General features: G+C 58.6%; 6 protein-coding genes across 6 annotated transcripts; 2 read left to right on the top strand and 4 right to left on the bottom strand.

Moving 5' to 3' along the window:
- Positions 1 to 1,240: 1,240 nt before the first annotated feature.
- Positions 1,241 to 2,225, bottom strand: BKCO1_2100074 (wsc domain; the record flags this gene model as incomplete). The annotated part of the gene is made up of 3 exons (XM_020272732.1): positions 1,241 to 1,264; positions 1,329 to 1,816; positions 1,877 to 2,225. 3 exons carry the CDS (start codon positions 2,223 to 2,225, stop codon positions 1,241 to 1,243), a joined length of 861 nt encoding a protein of 286 aa, XP_020130929.1.
- A 2,703-nt stretch (positions 2,226 to 4,928) lies between these two features.
- On the top strand, positions 4,929 to 7,594 carry BKCO1_2100073 (fungal specific transcription factor domain containing protein; the record flags this gene model as incomplete). The annotated part of the gene is made up of 2 exons (XM_020272731.1): positions 4,929 to 5,259; positions 5,322 to 7,594. The coding sequence occupies 2 exons, from the start codon at positions 4,929 to 4,931 to the stop codon at positions 7,592 to 7,594; spliced, it is 2,604 nt and encodes an 867-aa protein (XP_020130922.1).
- An 886-nt stretch (positions 7,595 to 8,480) lies between these two features.
- Positions 8,481 to 10,399, bottom strand: BKCO1_2100072 (alpha beta-hydrolase; the record flags this gene model as incomplete). The annotated part of the gene is made up of 5 exons (XM_020272730.1): positions 8,481 to 9,094; positions 9,155 to 9,613; positions 9,675 to 9,891; positions 9,947 to 10,069; positions 10,124 to 10,399. 5 exons carry the CDS (start codon positions 10,397 to 10,399, stop codon positions 8,481 to 8,483), a joined length of 1,689 nt encoding a protein of 562 aa, XP_020130923.1.
- Positions 10,400 to 12,591: 2,192 nt separating this feature from the next.
- BKCO1_2100071 (uncharacterized protein) lies at positions 12,592 to 13,143 on the bottom strand (the record flags this gene model as incomplete). Its single annotated transcript, XM_020272729.1, has 2 exons — positions 12,592 to 12,893; positions 13,071 to 13,143. 2 exons carry the CDS (start codon positions 13,141 to 13,143, stop codon positions 12,592 to 12,594), a joined length of 375 nt encoding a protein of 124 aa, XP_020130924.1.
- Positions 13,144 to 14,711: 1,568 nt separating this feature from the next.
- BKCO1_2100070 (cbs domain-containing protein) lies at positions 14,712 to 15,923 on the bottom strand (the record flags this gene model as incomplete). Its single annotated transcript, XM_020272728.1, has 2 exons — positions 14,712 to 15,054; positions 15,109 to 15,923. 2 exons carry the CDS (start codon positions 15,921 to 15,923, stop codon positions 14,712 to 14,714), a joined length of 1,158 nt encoding a protein of 385 aa, XP_020130925.1.
- A 303-nt stretch (positions 15,924 to 16,226) lies between these two features.
- BKCO1_2100069 (hsp40 co-chaperone) lies at positions 16,227 to 17,138 on the top strand (the record flags this gene model as incomplete). Its single annotated transcript, XM_020272726.1, has 1 exon — positions 16,227 to 17,138. One exon carries the CDS (start codon positions 16,227 to 16,229, stop codon positions 17,136 to 17,138), a length of 912 nt encoding a protein of 303 aa, XP_020131008.1.
- Positions 17,139 to 17,516: the final 378 nt, after the last annotated feature.

Below are 17,516 nucleotides of genomic sequence, written 5' to 3'. Positions count from 1 at the left end.
TGCGCTTGCTTGGCTTCTCCCCCTACTGTTGCCCCTACTACTGTCGCGGCAGTGCCGACCAACCAGTAACTCCGTCTCGCCTCCCGCCTGCAAGATGCGTCGCTCAATGACATGCGCCCGATCCAGTGTTACCCCGCCCTTGCTCGGTGAGACCGACCGCTTCCCGCCATCTCATCCATCCGCGGCTACCGTTGCCCAACCACTGCTTGCTTCTCGCTGGATCCTGCTCTCCGGTACGCTACTGCCACGCCAATCACAGCTCCCATGGCACAATGCTTTATCCTCACATGCCAGACGTCCTGCCGTCGAAAACAATCGAAAAAGTTATTGCTATCAAAGGTTCTCCATTTCGTAGTTACAGCACATTCCGGGTATTGTGAATCCGACCGTACCCGGCGCTAAAACTTCCGAGTTTCGCGAAGGATTGGTTGGATGTAGAATATTGGGGTTTAAAAAAAAAAAGCCTATGACAACCCCCCCCCCCACCCTACCGACACCATGCTGGGGATGATTCAGAATTGTAAGCAAATAATTAAACGCAAATAGTGGCCGAGGAAGGTGCTTTCGGAGTCGTGTGCCCGCCACTTCCTCCACCACTACTCGGTCCACCGGTACAGAGAAAAGACTAGCAATGAAACCAGCTGACTTAAGTTTTCTGCACACCAAGCTGAGGTTGCTCACCGTTGCTTGGTGCGAGCTTCCATATCAGTCCCCGGGTGATGGCGTCCGGGGTGATAGCGGGGGTGCCGACTCGGCATGCAAGGAGAGCAAGGTGGAGTAAGTGGCAGCGAGCAGCCGCCTCGGTCCAAGAAGTGAAAGCAGGGAGCAGTGGAAAAAAAGAGAGACCATGTGCCGAATGCCAAAAAGAGCCGCTTCCCGAACATAACGCCTTTCTACCCAGGCTGTGGGGATATCTGAAGTCCCCCAAATATATCTGACAGAGAAAGAGCACGCGACGTCATCATCGTCGAGAGCGAGGTATCGAGTTGCGGGCTGTTCTGCGCATCGAGCCTTCCGAGTCGAGAAAGGCTTCGAGAACAGCCTCTGGTTGGATTCTCTCGTCAAGTACGTTTTACGCCGGTAGTGAAACCAAACAACCCAAGGACATAATACAAGAGGAGACGACGACCAGTCATTCCGAGATTTGGAGATGAGATGGCCTGAGGAGCGCGCGGAGGTGGAAATATGGCGAGAAGTCAAGTGATTCGAGGGAGATTCGTAATCGTGACAGCGCAGTCGTCTAGTCGTCGTCGGGATTTCTCACCTGGTCCAAGAGTCAGCAAGCCCCGAGTCTAATGGGCAAAACTTTCACCCGCCCCGTCACGCACCTGGAGAATCCTTCTCGAGTAGTCCTGGTTGTCGGCAACGCTGCCATTGCTCATTCTCCGCGCGAACGCCGGGTCAAGGATGGTGTCGTTGATGGCAGAGGTGCCGGGGCCCTTTCCGCCCGCGACGAAGTTGTTCATGCTCTGGCGCTGGCGGTACTCGTCCTCGACCTGCTTTCTGCGCCTGTGCCTCAGGAACAGGATAACGCCTCCTATGATTGCTGTCATGACAACGACACCGACAACGACGCCTGCGGCGATGCCGGCCTTGTTGGGCCCATCGGATTTCTTCTTGGCGGCCTCGCTGGCTTCGGCGCCCTTGGTGACGACAATCGTCTGGCCACCTCCCACAGTAACGACGACGGGCGTGCCCTGCGTAGAGCTGGAAGATGAAGATGATGACGAGGAAGACGACGAGTCGCCGTCGTAGTAGTCGACCTCGTTGTTGTCGATGCCGGTGAGAGCCACTTGCCAGTAGTTACGTCCACCGCCTGCGCAATCCATCAGCATTCGTTTCATTTCATCATGTTAGTTGGAGCGACAATACGCACAGGTGTCTTGGGGATATCCGTTGCAAGGTGTGCTGCACTTGTCGTCATCGACCTGTGTGTCCTTTGCCGGAAGCTTGTTTCCGCAGAAGCAGTTGCTGCCGTTGACGAGAGCCATGACAGGGTACTCCAGGCCCACGCAGATGGGCTGGCAGTTGCCCGTGGTCTGGAAGGTGTAAGATCCTTGGTCTTCGAGCGGCTCGGATGATGAGAAGCACCCCTTGGTCGACATGGAGTGAAGAGCGCCGGTGTATGTCGGCGTCGCCGTCTGTGTCTTGGAACCGGGTTCTGCCATGGCGGCAGAGAGAAGTGACGATGCCACGATGGCGGCAAGGAATAGTCTTGATGCCATTTTGGCGGATGAGAGCGCTGGCGAAGGGTAGAGGCAGCTGCGTCAAACTCTGACGGTCGGTTAGCCAGGGAGCAACGACGGCACGGTTGGAAGTGGCTGGAGGGCGAGCGGGTCGGTCGGCGACGTACGGATGCGTCTGTCGCTGTTGATGAAGCCGCGTTCTGGCCGCAGCAGCCTGCCTGCGAGCGCTTGGGTGAGGAGAGGCGCCGTCGACGGGTGGTGGGTTCGGGTTCGAGTGGGTAGCTTCGGGCGTCACGCGTGACACACGGTCGGGATCGCGGCTGGCCAGGAAAGTCGAGGTATTATGCGAAGAAGTGAAGTCGCGGCGACTTGAAGCTGAGAGCGAGGGTATCAACGGTGTCGTTCCAGCACAGCGCTCGGCGGAGGCTGAAACGCCAGGCGTTGGAATTGAAGGTCACGTCGGTCGGGCGGGCGTGGAATGTGTGTTTCAGCGGGCGGGCGTTTGATGGGCCCCTTTCCCGGACAGACTGAGGGCACACGCGTTTCAAGGAGCGGGTGGGCAAAGAGCGTGGTGTCGTTGGCGGTGGAAGGGACAACGACAAGAGGGTTGGGTAAAGAACGTGGGCGGGAAGTTAACGGAAGGTGGACATGGCGATGCTGGCGAAGGTGGAGCAGCCGGGCAGCGCGAGGCGTGTCGCTACTGGCCGTCAGGAGAGGGCGCCGGCGGCAGCATGGAGGTTGCAATTTCGCGCGCCGCACGCGCCGCAAGACGCCCCTTGGTCACACGCAGCTGCCGGCCCAGCGCGCCCACCACCTCCCGCCTGCATGAATTATTGCCCACCCTCGCGCCGTGCCTATTAATACGCGCATCCTCCGCGCTCCGCGCTCCCTACGATCGCGCGCGCAATGGCTGGGCCTGCTATGCGCAGACAGACGGCGGCCGCTGGGTGTGCGCTCCCCAACAAGCCGCAACGGTCGGGAGGCGGCGACGCGCCGGGGCTGCGCTGCCAAGCTGACGCCAGGGCTGCCGGCTCGCTGTTTTACCACACCGAAACGGGGCTGATTGCCGCTGCGTGCCAGGGTGCAGCGGCGCCAGCTGGGCAGCTAATGCAGGAACCGGCTGCACAGCACAAGCGCGCGCACGTGAGATGGCACTGCATAACTCTCACAACGCCCCGAGTCCTGGCTACAATACGGCCGCTGTGCATCCCATCCTCCCGCCAGCCATGCGCCGGGGGCCTTCCGCCGGCGACCGCGGTCGCGCCCTCCAGCATTCCTTCGCCGCCGCCGCCGCCGTGCCATCGCCCTGTCGTCCACACCGTCCCTGAAGATCGAGCGGGCGAGGCTCGCGGCAGGCCGTCTACGGAGTAGGTACTAGGTACTGTGTGTACGTGCCGGCGGGGCGCGCACCGCTGCTTCAGCCTTAGGCCGCCCGTTCACGTTGCAGCCCGCCCACGCCGGCCAGAACGGAAGTACGGTAGGGAAGCACGGTAGGGAAGCGCGGCCGCCGTCTCCACGCACGCATGCAAGGCGGCTGCCGGATCTCCGTCCACGGCCCCAGGCTCCCAGACACCCAGGCCCGCCGTTTCCAGCAGGGGAGCAACCGCTCCTTGGCCGTTGTGGATGCGCCCACCGCCTGCACTGCCTGCACCGCAAGACGTCGGGGACTGGCGGCGAGGCGAGCCCGAGCGAGAGTGGTCAAAGTTGAGCCGCCAGCTTGCCTCCGCCGAGCCATCCGCGAGCCGCCTGCGCCGCCAGCCGTCTAGCTCTCGCAACACGAGCCTAGGCATGCGAGGCTGCCTGTCTGGTGGCTGGCCGCTTCGCACCGCTCCCTCTTCCCGCTACGCCTGATTCAGCGCCTGCGGGGAGGCCCTCGTCCTGTCCAGAGTCCAGACTCAACCCTAGAGCCGATCGTCTTGCGTAATCATGCGTTGCCCGTTCTGTCCTTCCGCTTTGCTCGGAGTGCTTCTATAAAAATCCCCCGACGATCACGCCGAGGCATCTCTCCACCCTGACTGCACACTCTCGCGCGGGATACGGTTCCCCAGACCGTCCCGACGGGTCGGCTGGATATGCCCCGTGGCGGAGCCGTTGTCGTCAGCAGCCCGGGCCCAGCACATGCGTCCTTGTCGAGCCGTCTTTGAGCTTCGTGAGCTCCAAACAGTTGGCTCAGGGACAAGCCAGCCGCGTGTCGTACCTATGCTTTTGGACACGCTGTTTCCCCTTCGATATTGGATCGGGTCTGCGGCGCAGCGGCCGCCATGTCTCGGCTCATATTCTTGAACAGGCAGTGCATCTCTGTTGTCAACGTGGTTTCAAGTCAGATCGACCGGCACAAGCTCCACTGCTGGCGACGGGCTCCCCTGCGGCAGATAGATTGAGCAGCCACGCGCGTTGCACAAGCACAAAGTATGCCTGCGCCCTGCACAATCACGGTTGCTTATGGCAATACATGCATCCTCAGCCCAGCAACGTAGTATTCGATGACCGAGGTGTCATCCGCAGAAGGTGATACAGGAAAAAGTCAAAAGAAGCGCTGTCCCTGTTTCACCCAGGTGTTTGTGCCGGCGCCGAGGTGGTCGGAGGGGCAGAGGGGTGAGCTGCGTAAATGAAGTAACGTGATTGGCTTATCTGATCATCTTACGTGCTGACAAAGCGCCCGAGGGCACGCCGCCGTGTCCAACGTCGGCCGGCGTCGACGAGCTTGCGCGCGTGCGGGCATGAATCCACCGTTCGCCTTTCATGCCCCCCAGGATTCCTGCCTGCCGCAGCGCAGTGCACCATACCGTCCTCAGACATGCGCAACCCATCTGGATCACCGATGATGTCCTCGCCGACGCCTTTCATCGTTTCCTCAACGTCTCCGACGCGAACCGCAAGCGCTATGGCAGCAACGTCCCAGGGCCATTGGAGGCTCGGAGAAGAGCTTCGAGGAGGCGTATGATGGGTCTCGCGACCGCAGCCCCGGGAATCGGCCCTGACATTGGCGCATTGTTCGGTGCGGACCAGCCGTTGCACCAGTCTTGGAGCTGGGAGCCTCCAATGAAACCGGAGCAGTCGTTGAGCCGGGAAAGTACGTCTAGGCGTGGGTTACTTGGCCTTGCGAGGCTCTGCTGCTGCTAATGTACCTTGTAGAGCCACGACCTTCAGCTTTACCGAAATGGCTGTCCAATCACAATGGTTCCGCTGGGAGAAAGCAGTCTCGTTTTTCAGATCCTATTGGAGAATACAGCCACCGCCTTGCCGGCGTCCGCGATACAACCGAATTGGAAAGTCTCTGGTCGTATATTGGTGTTGAACCACAACATACTGTTCTGTTCAGCCAAATGGCCATGACGCATTTCCTAGCCATACACAAGGAATCACACGGAATTAAAACACCCAACGCCCGCATCGTCAGACCACAAACGCAATCGCGCTACGGAATGATCTTTGCATTCCTGCAGAACCCAAAGTTGAACGTCCCGGAAGCGCGAAACATCAAAACCCTCATTGATTTCAAAATCAGCGACGGCATGCCGCTCCAACGCCTCGGCCAGCTCATCAGCACGATTCAAAACTCGCTCAGACTCGGAACAATGTTACCCTCGGAGCTGCACGACATCGTAGACAGCATACCCCAGCTATGTGCCACGGTCTGTCCGCATCCTTCCATGGTTAATGACTGGCAATTTGGAGCATACCGGGCAATATGGTTGGGCATGAATTCCTGCAGACGCTTGCCAGTAGATCATTTCGACACTTCCATCGTCCGCAAAATAGTTGAAGCTGTGTTGGTCTTGGACACGCCCCCAATACCACGATGCGGCCCCCATCCAGTCCATACGCTCTTCCGCGTAGCTATCTACCGACATCTCTGGCCAACCAACAATGATGCGAGGTCACACGGTATTGCAGCACATCTCGCCATATGGGTCCAAAGGCTGGGAAAACTAGGCATATCCGGCTCCACGTGCACGTCAGACGGACTGGGCTGGCACGTCATCAAAAGCGTGTTAGAATCCATGAGCTCAAGAAGAGCGCGAGAAGTCATGCAAGAGACTCTTACACTACTCCTACCTTTGGGAAAAGGCGTTGCCCTGGATGAAGGGATGCAGAATACCCTTCGGCTCTGGTTCTCTTGCATCTCCCAAACTTGTCATGTTTGTCCTTACGCAGATCGCCATCTTGCCGTCGTTGCGCCAAACCATGAGATTGCTCGCCGCTTCGACCCGGTTTTGGCCATTGCCTATTTTGAGCTTTTCTCCATGGACCAAATCTGTCAATTCTGGATGCATTTTTGGGTACCGCAATACGTCGGCCAAGACATGGGGGCCAAAAAGCGAAAGCTTCGGGCGGACAAGCTACAGAGTGCCTATAAAAAGCGGATAGAGCAATCAGACGCCACCGAGGATCCGAGGGTCACCAGTTTCTTCAATGTCATTATGGTTCTGAAAGATCAAAACTTACCTTACCAGACGACACTTTCGAAGGCCGTAGAGCTCATACTAGCCATGCACGGCCCTGACGTTGCGCATGAACTGTACACAAGACTAGTCCTTGCCCGAGTCCCCATCGACCGCCGCGCCGCCGCAGCCGTGATCGAAGCAATGAGCGACGAGAACCCTCGCAAAGCGCTAAAGTTCTTCAGAGCCATCGGCGACGTCTGGCTCAGCCTCTGCCCGCGGCTGGTCCTCGCGCTCATCGAGCACGGCTCCCTCCCGCGCGACGAGCTCTTCGCCCTGCTCGACCACAACGACCCCCTCGCGCGCGTGCCGCCCGAGCACCGCCGCACGCTGACCGACAGCACCTCTGCGCTCCGCCTCGAGCTCGTCCACCTCGTCGCGCACGCCTACGCCGGCCAGACGGCGTACCCGACGCGCCACCGCTTCCGCAACGTCCACTACTGCTACCTCTGGCTGCGCGACCGCCGCGCGCCGCTGCTGCCCCTCCTCTCCAAGGCCCTCGTCCGCGCCGGCGTCACCGCCCCGCTCGAGAACAACGAGTGGGTCTCGACCGTCCGCCTGCGCTGGGTCCTGCGCCTCGTCCGCGAGATCGAGGGCGCCGACGTCGCCGCCTCCCTCGACCGCCTCGTCTGGCACTGGCGCGGCGAGGTCATCCGCGAGGCCCGCCGCCGCTGGGACAGCGCCGGCCTGTTTGCCCGCTTCGGCCCCTCCACCGTCGGCATGGCGCGCCGCGCGGGGTTGTTCGCGGACGATTTTCCGTCGTGGCGCAGGTGCTACCGCAAGGTCGTCGTCAATGCGGGGTTCCTCGCGCCCAAGTGCGTGCGCAGGCCGAGGTTCAAGATGAGGGGGTCGAGGAGGGAGGGGAGGAGGCTGTGGGGTGGTCTGGATAGGAGGCTGGGTGGGAAGGGGGATTCGGAGTGGAAGTACAGTCCGTGGAAGTGGAGGCAGGAGGAGGCGTATTGAGGGTGGGTAGGGGCGGGCATGTGGCTCAGAGAGAGAGAGAGAGAGAGAGAGAGAAGGGGGAGGAAGGGGAGGGAATGGTCGTGCATGGCAGCGGCTGTGCGTGGGCTCGTCAGCTCACGGTGCCGACACACTGCTGCATGGCACGTCTGTTAGCTTACGGTGGCGGCACTCTTTGTGCCGTGCCAATTTCTTAGCGTTTAAAGACATCAGTACAGCAAAACTTAGAAGGCTAACACCAATTAGATTTGACCCGTCGCCAGCCAAATTTTAGACCCAGGTTCGTTTCACGTATCAACTGTTGTTTGATCGGTACCTTGCGTTATTTTCCAGGGCGTGGACTTGAGTCAAAGAGCAGGAAAAGGTCTTTTTTTCGGCAACTTTGATGCGTTTCATTCAGTCCTTTAACTTTCAGTCACCACCATCTTGAAACGTCTCCAGATTCCGCTAATGATCGGACGCCTAGGATGATTAGCAGTGTGTTGGCGAGCAATGTAAAAAAAAGAGTAAGCGGTTGTAAGGGGGAGATCTCGTACAGTTTCTGCAACAGTGAAAATCTGAGGTCCAGTAACATCCAGCAGTAGGCACACAAAGGTCGATATTACGACGTCAACGATACGGTCTTCGGTATCAAGGGCCACGTGCATGTGAGTATACATACATCGTGAGATCTTTTCTCAATTGTTCATCTTAGTGTAAAGGGGAAGTTGCCCTTGGAGTGTGTAGAGAATTACTAGCACAGACAAAGACAAGAATTAGAAAAGGATCCGTCGAGCGTATTTCGTTAGTTATTATGTAACTATCTCCTTTCATCAATCCATATTTACAGTACTACATAAAGCATTACATCCAAACTCTCCCCCATGATGCGTGAATCATGGTCGCGGCTCTACCTGCTGTACACAGAAGTAGCGTAGTCCTTGAACAGCTTCATGCCAGCAGCCCTGTAAGTATCGGGCTCCATGTAGCTGGTGACGTTGGCATGGAAGACGATATCCTTGGGATCAGCAATGTCGTAGGGGGTCCACTGCTCGACGGTGGCATTGCCCTGGAGGTTGTAGCCGTTGGGGTCGAGGTCAACAAAGAAGCTGGCCCAGGAGGAGCTCATAAACTTGGCGAGGTCGACGTAACTCTGGCCGCGATTCTCAAAGGGCTTGGACGAGATGGGCGGGTTGTAGCCGGTGCCGAGGATGTTGTCGAAGACGAAGGCCACCTCCTGGAAGTGTGCGGCCGCTGTGGCGCCGTTGGGGATGGCATTAAAGCGGAAGCAGTAGGCGGGAACGCCGTGCTCGGCCCAGCGCTCGCATGTCAGGCGGCGGTTGCCGACGAAGTACTGATCGCCGTAGTAGGCGGCGCTACGGCGGTACTGAGGACCTTCGGGCGCACCGTAGCGGAAGTCAGGAGGCAGGAAGCCCAGCGGCGGCGAGCCCGGAATTCCCTCGGCAGGGATATCCGGGTAAGCCGCGAGAATGGTAGACGTGAAGTTGGAGGGAATACCAGTGGCTGTGGGCTTGCATTAGTCCGGGTGATTATTCTCATTAGCGGAGGGGTGGGCGGACGTACACTGCAGCGCCTTCACAAAATCCGTGGAGGAGTTGATGCCCTGTGGCCCAAAGCTCACACCCTCGTCTGAATTTGCTCCAATAATGATGGGCACCTGGACGAAGTCGCCCTTCACAAGCTGGTCCGAGGTCTTGCCCGCAATGAAGTCGTGGTCAATGGCCGGGCCCCAGTTCAGAAGTGCAGTCTGGTTGATGACGGCGTTCAGGTCGTCGTAGGACAGAGAGCGCAGACAGGCAAGACTGTCGGTGGAGTTGGAACAGCCGGCCTGCGAGATGAGCGTGTCGTACCTCGGCTGGAAGGCAGCGCTTTCGTTGAGGGTGGTGTAGTAGATAGGAGAGCCAGACTCCATGATGGCGCCACGGAAGAGAGTGTCATCACGACCATTGTAGGCAGTCAGATGGAAACCGACGGAACACCCACCGGCGGACTCTCCAAAGATGGTAACCTTGTCGGGGTCACCTAGAAGCTGATCAGCGATGCATGTTGACGAGGAAGAGAAGTGAGTGGGGAGATGACGGACCGCCAAAAGCAGCAATGTTCTCCTGGACCCAGTGAAGAGCCAGGCGTTGATCGCGAAGACCGAGGTTGGTATTGCCAGACGCCTGGACAGCATCACCGTTCAAGAAACCCCAGGCACTGAGGCGGTAGTTGGTTGACACGGCGATGAAAGGCTTGCCAATCTCAACACCGTTCTGGACGATGAAGGACAAGTTGTACCTATGGTCGCCGGCACCACCCTGCTGGGAGATTAGCTCAGGTGCGAAACAGGGACTTGGAGCGTCGGGCACGTGCCTCGTAGAATCCGCCGCCATGGATCCAGAAAGCCACGGGGAGAGACTGGTTCTCATAGCCGGCGGGTTTCACAACATTGAGGTACAAGCAATCCTCGGAGATTTCGTAACCAAATTGGTCACTCTAATTGGTTTCGTCAGTGGACTGCTCAGGGGCAAGACGAAAGCCAAGACGTACGCCGTAGCCGATGCACGAGGGGGCATAGTCGGTAGCGGGCCAGGTGGCGGCAAAGCTGGTGTTGAGGGGCTGCGGCACGCGGAACCTGAGCTCGCCGACGGGCGGCTGAGCAAAGGGGAGTCCGAGGAAGAAGTCCTGGTTGTACTCGGGGTTGTGGACACCCTCAATGGTGCCGTTCTTCACCGAGGCAACTGGAGCAGCAGCCCTGCGGGTGGCAGGGGCGGCCAGAGCGGCCTCGGCGGCGGCGAGCAAGATGGCACCGTAGCCGTAACGCATCCTGGCGGCCACGACCTTGTTGGGGGGAAATATGGAAAAGGCCGAACGATCGCCTGGTGTTTCGAGAAACGGAACAGCCGGGCTCGGGCATTTTTATAGCGGCAGGCGCAGGGCAACGATCATCGGCATGCAAAGGTGGTGCCGGGCGTGCGTGCTGCAGTGGGCCGAAGTGGTGCCCTCAGGGAGGTGACGGCACGGACGAGTCATTAGGCTATTGGGCCATTGGGCTATTGGGTTCGGAGCGATGACGATGACGAGACACAGGCCGGGACGGGGATGGCATGTTGAGAGCTGAGAGGCGCACGGGGCGGGGCAGTGACTTGATTGAGGGCGCGCGAAGGTGGAGGCGGAGACGATGAAGAACGGCAAGCGCGGCCGCGGCACCTGCGCGGCACCTGCACTGCACCTGCACTGCACCTGCACCCCGGGATGCTAGCGAGACGCTCCCCGCACTGGCCGGGGCCCGAGATCTCCTGCCTGCAGCCCGCACCGCCCGCCCCAGAAGCCCCAGGAGCCAGCCGCCAACGTGAACTGCCGTCACGCCCTCCGCACGCCCACGCCGCCCACGACGAGCGCGCGCTTCCCTGCCGCCCATCTGCCCATGATGCTGTCCGCCATGCGGCGGATCCTCGGCCGCCGGTGCTTGGCTGGCTCTTGGCCCGTAACCCCCGCCGTTTCTGGCCCGCCAGCACCGCCAACCCGCGCCGGGACGCGCTTGAGCCCCGTGGGGTGCCAGGGTGTCGTCGGTCCACGCCCTCTCCAGCTGCGCCCTTGCCGACCGGAAAACGTCTTCACGGCTGCCCACGGCAGGACCCGTCGTCCCACGCCGTTCTGCACGCTTTCCCGTCACCAAATCCTCTCGTGTCGTGGCCTTATCGCGGGCTGACCGCCGCCGCCGACTCAGGCACACCCACCATTCCAGGCTAAGCTTTACGCCCGGGAGCCTCATCCACTGGCCAAGCTTGATGAGGCCACCCGGGCACCATCCGATTCCGGCGCCCCGTCCAGCGCTCCTTCCGGACCGCAGCCTCGCTCAATCGCTTGTCCGCTTCGTTGCACCGCTTGGTCGACCCCGCTCTTCGTCAGGGAGGACGAGGTGTGCAAATTTCAGGAACGCTCCACAAAGCCACCCAGCTCCACTTTTGGCGACAATCCTGCTCATCGCTGGCAAGGAGCGTAATAATAATAATACCATGTACCGATCCATGTCTCGTCTCCCTACAGCCCCGCCACCTTCGGCAGTTGGCTAACATGAGGGCTACCGCCAGTGTGGGTCAACCCTTGCCCCAGCTGTCGGCCATGAGTGGCCCGCCAGCCCATGCTGTAGAGTCTGCAGTAGGTCGATCAGCTTCCTTTTACGTCATCTGCTTTCTCTAATGACTATCCGCCCCTAGTCGGCAATTTCGGAGCCTTCAGGTGTCCAGTTTCCGACGAACCGGCCGGTGAACACTTTGCCCATGTCTTCCTGCGCAATTGCAACAACGACTTCTACCTATTGGCATTTCCATGCCCCTGCGAGTCGAATGCGAAGCTTTCTGCTTGAGTCAAACCCCAGAGCGTCGAGCTTAGCTCAAGTCTATTTCTCGCTACCACTATGCCGGATAAACCCTCTCTTTACCATTCAACCCCGTCCGACTGATGAAACATTCCTGTCTATAACGCTCCCATTACCCTGGGTATAGGGCCCACGCAATTTCTCTCTTCGGCCCCGGTGCTCGTCTACACCTTCCAACTTGTCTCTAGAGCCGAGTCCCCCTGTAAGCTTTGTTATGGTCCGTCTGTCATGCATTCTGCCACTCGAGGCTCGCGGTGATTACCTTGCACTCTTGATCGCACTCCGAAAGATCCCGTTGGCGCTTAACGACGCCAGCTGTCTTGAGAACGTATAGCGCTTCGGTTGTACTCGCCGATATTGCACAGCTCTAACAAGTTGCACGGACAACCCTTCTTTGGCAAAAGCGTTTGGATCTTCAGTCCCAAAGAACGGCTGTTTCCGCGACCGGTGCTCCCATCAATCCAGGACTTGGCGCAGCAATCTGGTCGAAGCATCCACGTGAACGCTTACATATATCCATAGTCCATTGTGATATCCCTCTCCAGATAGTAGTTACCCTTGACTTCCCTCCCCGATACAGGTGCACCGATATAGCCGGGCACGCACGCAAAAGTACTCATGAGAATGAGCTTCACGTCTAGACACCAGTACCGCTGACCAGCCCCTCGGTCCAATCCAACACGCTCCTCACCGCCGCCCTCCGCGTCGGCGCGAACCCCATCCGCAACAGCGCGTGCGCCTGCCGCAGTTCCGAGAACTTGGTTCCCTTGGGGCCGTCCGCCGCGCAGGTCTTGTTGTTGTTGTTCTTGTCGTCGTCGCCGTCGTCAGTGTTGACGTTGTGGTTGTGCCGGAAAAGCATCGCGCGGTAGCCGCCGTCGTCGCCGTGGCCGATGACGACGTCGTAGCTGAGGCGGCAGCCGAACAGGACGCGCGCGTTTGCTGTGTGGTGTTGTTCGTCGTCGTCGCGTGGTCAGTTGGGGGGTGGGTTTGGAGGGGAGGTCGGCGACGATGAGTTACGATGACGGTGGTGGCGCCATGGGGAAAAAGACTCGTGCGTGACGGGACGGCGTGGGTGCGGTGCGGTGTGGTGAGGCGGCCGGGTGGGGAGAGTCTTACCTTTTATTTGCTCGATCATGAGCGAGCAGATGTGGAGTTCGGATTCGAAGGCCGCGTCTTTGGGTTCTGTCATGGTGTCTGTGTGAGAGGCGGACCGTGCGCTTGGTTGTTCAAGGGGGAGAAAAAAATTCGGTGGGTGAGAGTTGGTTTGCGTCTGGAGAAAGTTGGAGAGGACGTGGGGGTGGAATTTGTGGGTTGGCTTCTCGCGGCGGCGGCGGCGGTGATGGTGGCACTGCTGTAAATGGAAGCAGCAGGTGCACTCGTTGTCGTCTTCACCGATTGGAGAACAGGGTCCAGCGGGTCGACGCATTGAGGATGAGAAGCAGCAGTGGGTCGTGCAGCATGGCAGATGGGGGGTTGGCGTAAGCTTCTTGTCTAGGTTACGATACAGGAGGTTTTCACAACCACAACTAGAGGTCGGTATGTCAGGTTCAAGGAATGGCTTGGTATGAACAACCCCCCAACTAGCGAGCATGATCACAAGCCTGAGGCAAAGGAAAATCAAGCGAAGAGTGCCATTCCTTCATCAAGAGCTGTCAACACCATGACTCAAAGCCGACCACCGCCTCCCACTCAAGATCATCGGTAAGCGCCTATCAAGTCTCGAAGGAACTTAAAAAGCGAAAAAATTGTGATTGGTTAAGGTGAGAAGACTGGAATGCTCGCAAATGGGGAGACAGGAAGTCTATATATAAAGAAACGACACACTTGAACGTCAAAGCCATTTTGTCGTCAGCGTCATCTTGACAGTGCCCAAATCCAAGCAAGTAAAGAGACTTCTCTCAGGTTAATGTGCTTTTTCTTGCGGAGTTGGTTGACATGAGTGTTCAAAGGCGAACAAGCCGTGGGGTCCCAAAACAGTGGTGATGTAGGTCGTGGTCCTCGTTGGCGGCTCCACAACACAAACTTTACTATATAATGCATGCCTACAGCTTGATGCACAGTGCGCATTCCAATAGACAGGAGGCTTGCGAGATACTTGCTGCGGGTCTGTCGAGGGGCCAAGTTTGGGTCTTTCCTCGGGCTTGTGCGGCCTTGAACGTCACTCCCCCCTTTTCTCGGAACCAGAGCAAGTGCAGCAGTGTAACTTCGAGTCGCACCACTGGCCGTAGCGGTGACGGCAGCATTGATCAAGCTGAGTTGCGGACTGCCTGTATTTGGTATTGTCCATTTGGTACTCTGTCACTTTCACTCACCTCTTCATTACCCAAACGAAGACAGTCCCAACTTCTGGAGCATGTGTGATAAGACACGCCCCGCTTCCGGAACTTGGCCCTTCTCTCGCCTCCTTCGTGCTTGTCGAAGAGCTTACGTGGATATCCGGGCATCTTCATGACCTCTTTCTCGCCCTTGAAATACGGCACCTAGATGTCCAGCAGCGCGCGGCGCCGTAATCCAGCGGTGACCGAGGAATGACAACCTTGAGACGGGCTGAATGTTTGGAGACCTCACTTAATTATGGAAGAACAATACGGGTCATCCTCTATCTGTTCTACATGGGTGCTGCAGTGAGAATAAACAATAGCAAGAAGTGCTGATGGGGTATCAAAAATACATGTGTGATCTGGCAAAAAAAAAAAAAGAATCGAGATGAAAGGTTCGAATATCCCTAGGGCTTCCCGGTGCGCTTGAGAAGATCTCTCATATTCCGAAGCTACCCAAGACATCGCCTATGGCCTTCTCCTTCGTTGCGCGCAACCTGCGTTTCTTCTTCGGAGGCTCTGCGGTAGTTGGATGCTCCTCGGTCACGTCATCACCGTTTTCTGTAGGACTACTTCGCCAGACCCATAGCGCCATGCCTTCTGGAGGCAGTACAGCGGGTGTTGAGCGTTTGAATACAGAGAGGATCGGTTCCTCATCGGTCCCAATACCCGCAGGTGAAGCCAAAGTCGGAGATGACGCACGTCGATAGTAGGCGCGCATGGCGTCATGCACGTTGGAGCTCATGGTCCACTCGAGGTTGAGCTCGTGAGCCTTTGAATTGCTGACCCTGCATTCAGTATTCCATGGCGTGCTCCGTTATCGTCAGCAAACTTACAGGAACGAAAATTTCCAGCCGAGGTCCTCTGCTTGATCGAGATCCACATCGCAGCTAGTCAAATTGCAGAGAGTCAAGGCTGGGAATTTGCGCAGTGAGGCCAACGAACGGGCAGTGATGTACGGCTGACCGATGAAAAAGACCACGCGCAGTTTCAAGAAAACATGGCCATCCTTTGCGGCTTCACTCCAGCCTCTCACAACGCGGTCATCCAGACTATCTGAAGATGCGCCAAGAACGGTAAGGGCACCAAGGTTCCGGATGTTTGGGATCTGGGCCCAATCGTGCTTGGAAAGCCGAGGGTCTTGGAGTGTCAAGTGCGTCACCCATTCAAAGCTCGGCGCAGTAATTTGTTTGACAATTTCATCCAGCGCGTGATGCGTGTTCGAGTTCAGCAAGGGGATCTTGCGAGTTTCCTGGAAAGCATGGCGCTCGTCAGGATATGCCCGGACGAAGATGCGCCAGATGCGCAGAGAGTCTAGGCGGTAGCGGCGAATTTGGGCCCAAATCCTCCTCCCAATGGCCCACGGAACGCAGGAGATGGCCTCGTAGTCCAGGCTATCCAGTTGGAGAAGCACGGAGCGAATGGCAACCTGCTCCAGGCAGGCGGCTCCCATGGAGTCGGGGTCCCGAAAATTGATAAGATCGGCAACGCTGCCGGTAGTTGCAGTGACCCACGAGGGGACCATGGAGGTCATGCTGCAGTGTGTCTCGGAGAATACCTGGCCGCTGCCGGGGTCGTAGGACTCAGGTGCGCGCTCGACGCGACGGCGCGATATGAGGCGCGTCAGAAAAGGAGCCGGGCGGCGCTCCATGGCGACGGGAGCGACGGCGCGCAAAGCAGGCGGAGCGGATGCGCGGACGCGGATGCATCAGTCGCGCAGCGAGAACACAAAAGAGAGTTGCGGAGTGAGAAGGTTGCGGCGACGGTGCAGCTGTGGCTACGCTTGTCGATAAGGAAGCAGCTGCCGCCGATGGTCCCGCACCATTGACTCGGCCTCCGCAATCGCTCCTACAGCTCCTCATATACCTTCACCTCTTTCCCCGCCTCCGCTCCCGCTCCCGCTCCTCTCCCAATGTTGCCGGAGCCATGTGCGCCGCGGTAACCCGTCTCGAAGATGCTCATCAAGAAGCCCGGCCTTCTGCTCAGCTCCTACCAGGGCGTCCAATGCGCCTGCCCGCCGACCAAGTCGTCTAATGCGTCATCACCCGCCCGCCACCGCCGACACCACCCGCTGCATATCCGCACCCGCACCCGCACCTACGCCCACGTCGCTGGCGCCGACGCGAATGGCTCTTGCGACAGCGAGCACTTTCCGTGGCCGCCGAGCGCAATCCAGGGAAGGCTGCCGACGCCCTACGAAATCTTCCGGCTGAAGAAGGGCTCGCCGTACAACAAGCGCGCTTTCTACGAGCTCGTCAAGGTCTACCACCCGGATCGTCCTCTGCCCTCGCATGTCCGATCCGATCTCTGCCCGCATCCCGTGCGCCTCGAGCGCTACCGCTTGATCGTCGCTGCCCACACCGTTCTGTCCGACCCGTCGAAACGCACCGCCTACGACCGCTGGGGCGCCGGCTGGGGCTCTGCAAGGGACATCAGCCCCCCTCCATACGATCGCCCGTACAAGTGGACGCCCGGCGAAGACCCGACCGCCAATGCGACGTGGGAGGACTGGGAGCGTTGGTACAACAGGGACCAGAAGAGCGACCAGCACCCCATATTCCTGTCCAACGGAGCCTTCGTAGGATTGGTTGTTCTCGCTGCTGCCTTGGGCGGATATGGGCAAGCAACGCGGGCGGGTCAATGGGGCAATACCATGGTTGAGCAGAGGGACATTGTGCACGCCGAGACAAGCAGAGAATTGAAGAGGGTCAGGCAGGCGGCCATGGCGTGCGGCGATCGCGAGCAAAGGATCCAGAGCTTTTTGAGAAGTAGAGACATTGCAACACAAACCGAAGAGGCGTACAGAAAGCTTCTTCCGTATCAGGAGGTATGCTCCAGTGAGGGTGTCAAGGGCGCCGAGTGCTGAGGGCTGTCGTTTCACCGGTCGAGCTTTGGCTTATGACGCTCGGCATTGCGCCGAGGCCGTTTGGATTATCGGGGATCATGGCGTTGTAGGGGATTTGCAGTCGATGTTCTTAGCAATGCGCCACAGCACAGCTGCAGAAACCTGATGGAGCTCGATCCGCCGTGACTGGCCATGCCGCTTGAGCCCGTGAGCCCGTGAGCCTGTAAGCCCTTGTCATCGCCACAGCTGATCACTGACCACCAGCTGGTCGAGCGCAACACGATACGGGTTGCCGCTGGCTCCCACGTCATCCGCATTCTCCGGCGGCAACCAACTGCGACAACTCCTCCATCAGCAACGTTGAGCGGATGTAACCCCACGCCGTCGACGGAGCATGAG

Source organism: Diplodia corticola (genome assembly GCF_001883845.1).
Source record: "Diplodia corticola strain CBS 112549 chromosome Unknown scaffold21, whole genome shotgun sequence".
Lineage (NCBI taxonomy): Eukaryota > Fungi > Ascomycota > Dothideomycetes > Botryosphaeriales > Botryosphaeriaceae > Diplodia > Diplodia corticola.
Note: the sequence above shows the minus strand (reverse complement) of the source record. Positions and strands in the feature narration are given on the sequence as shown.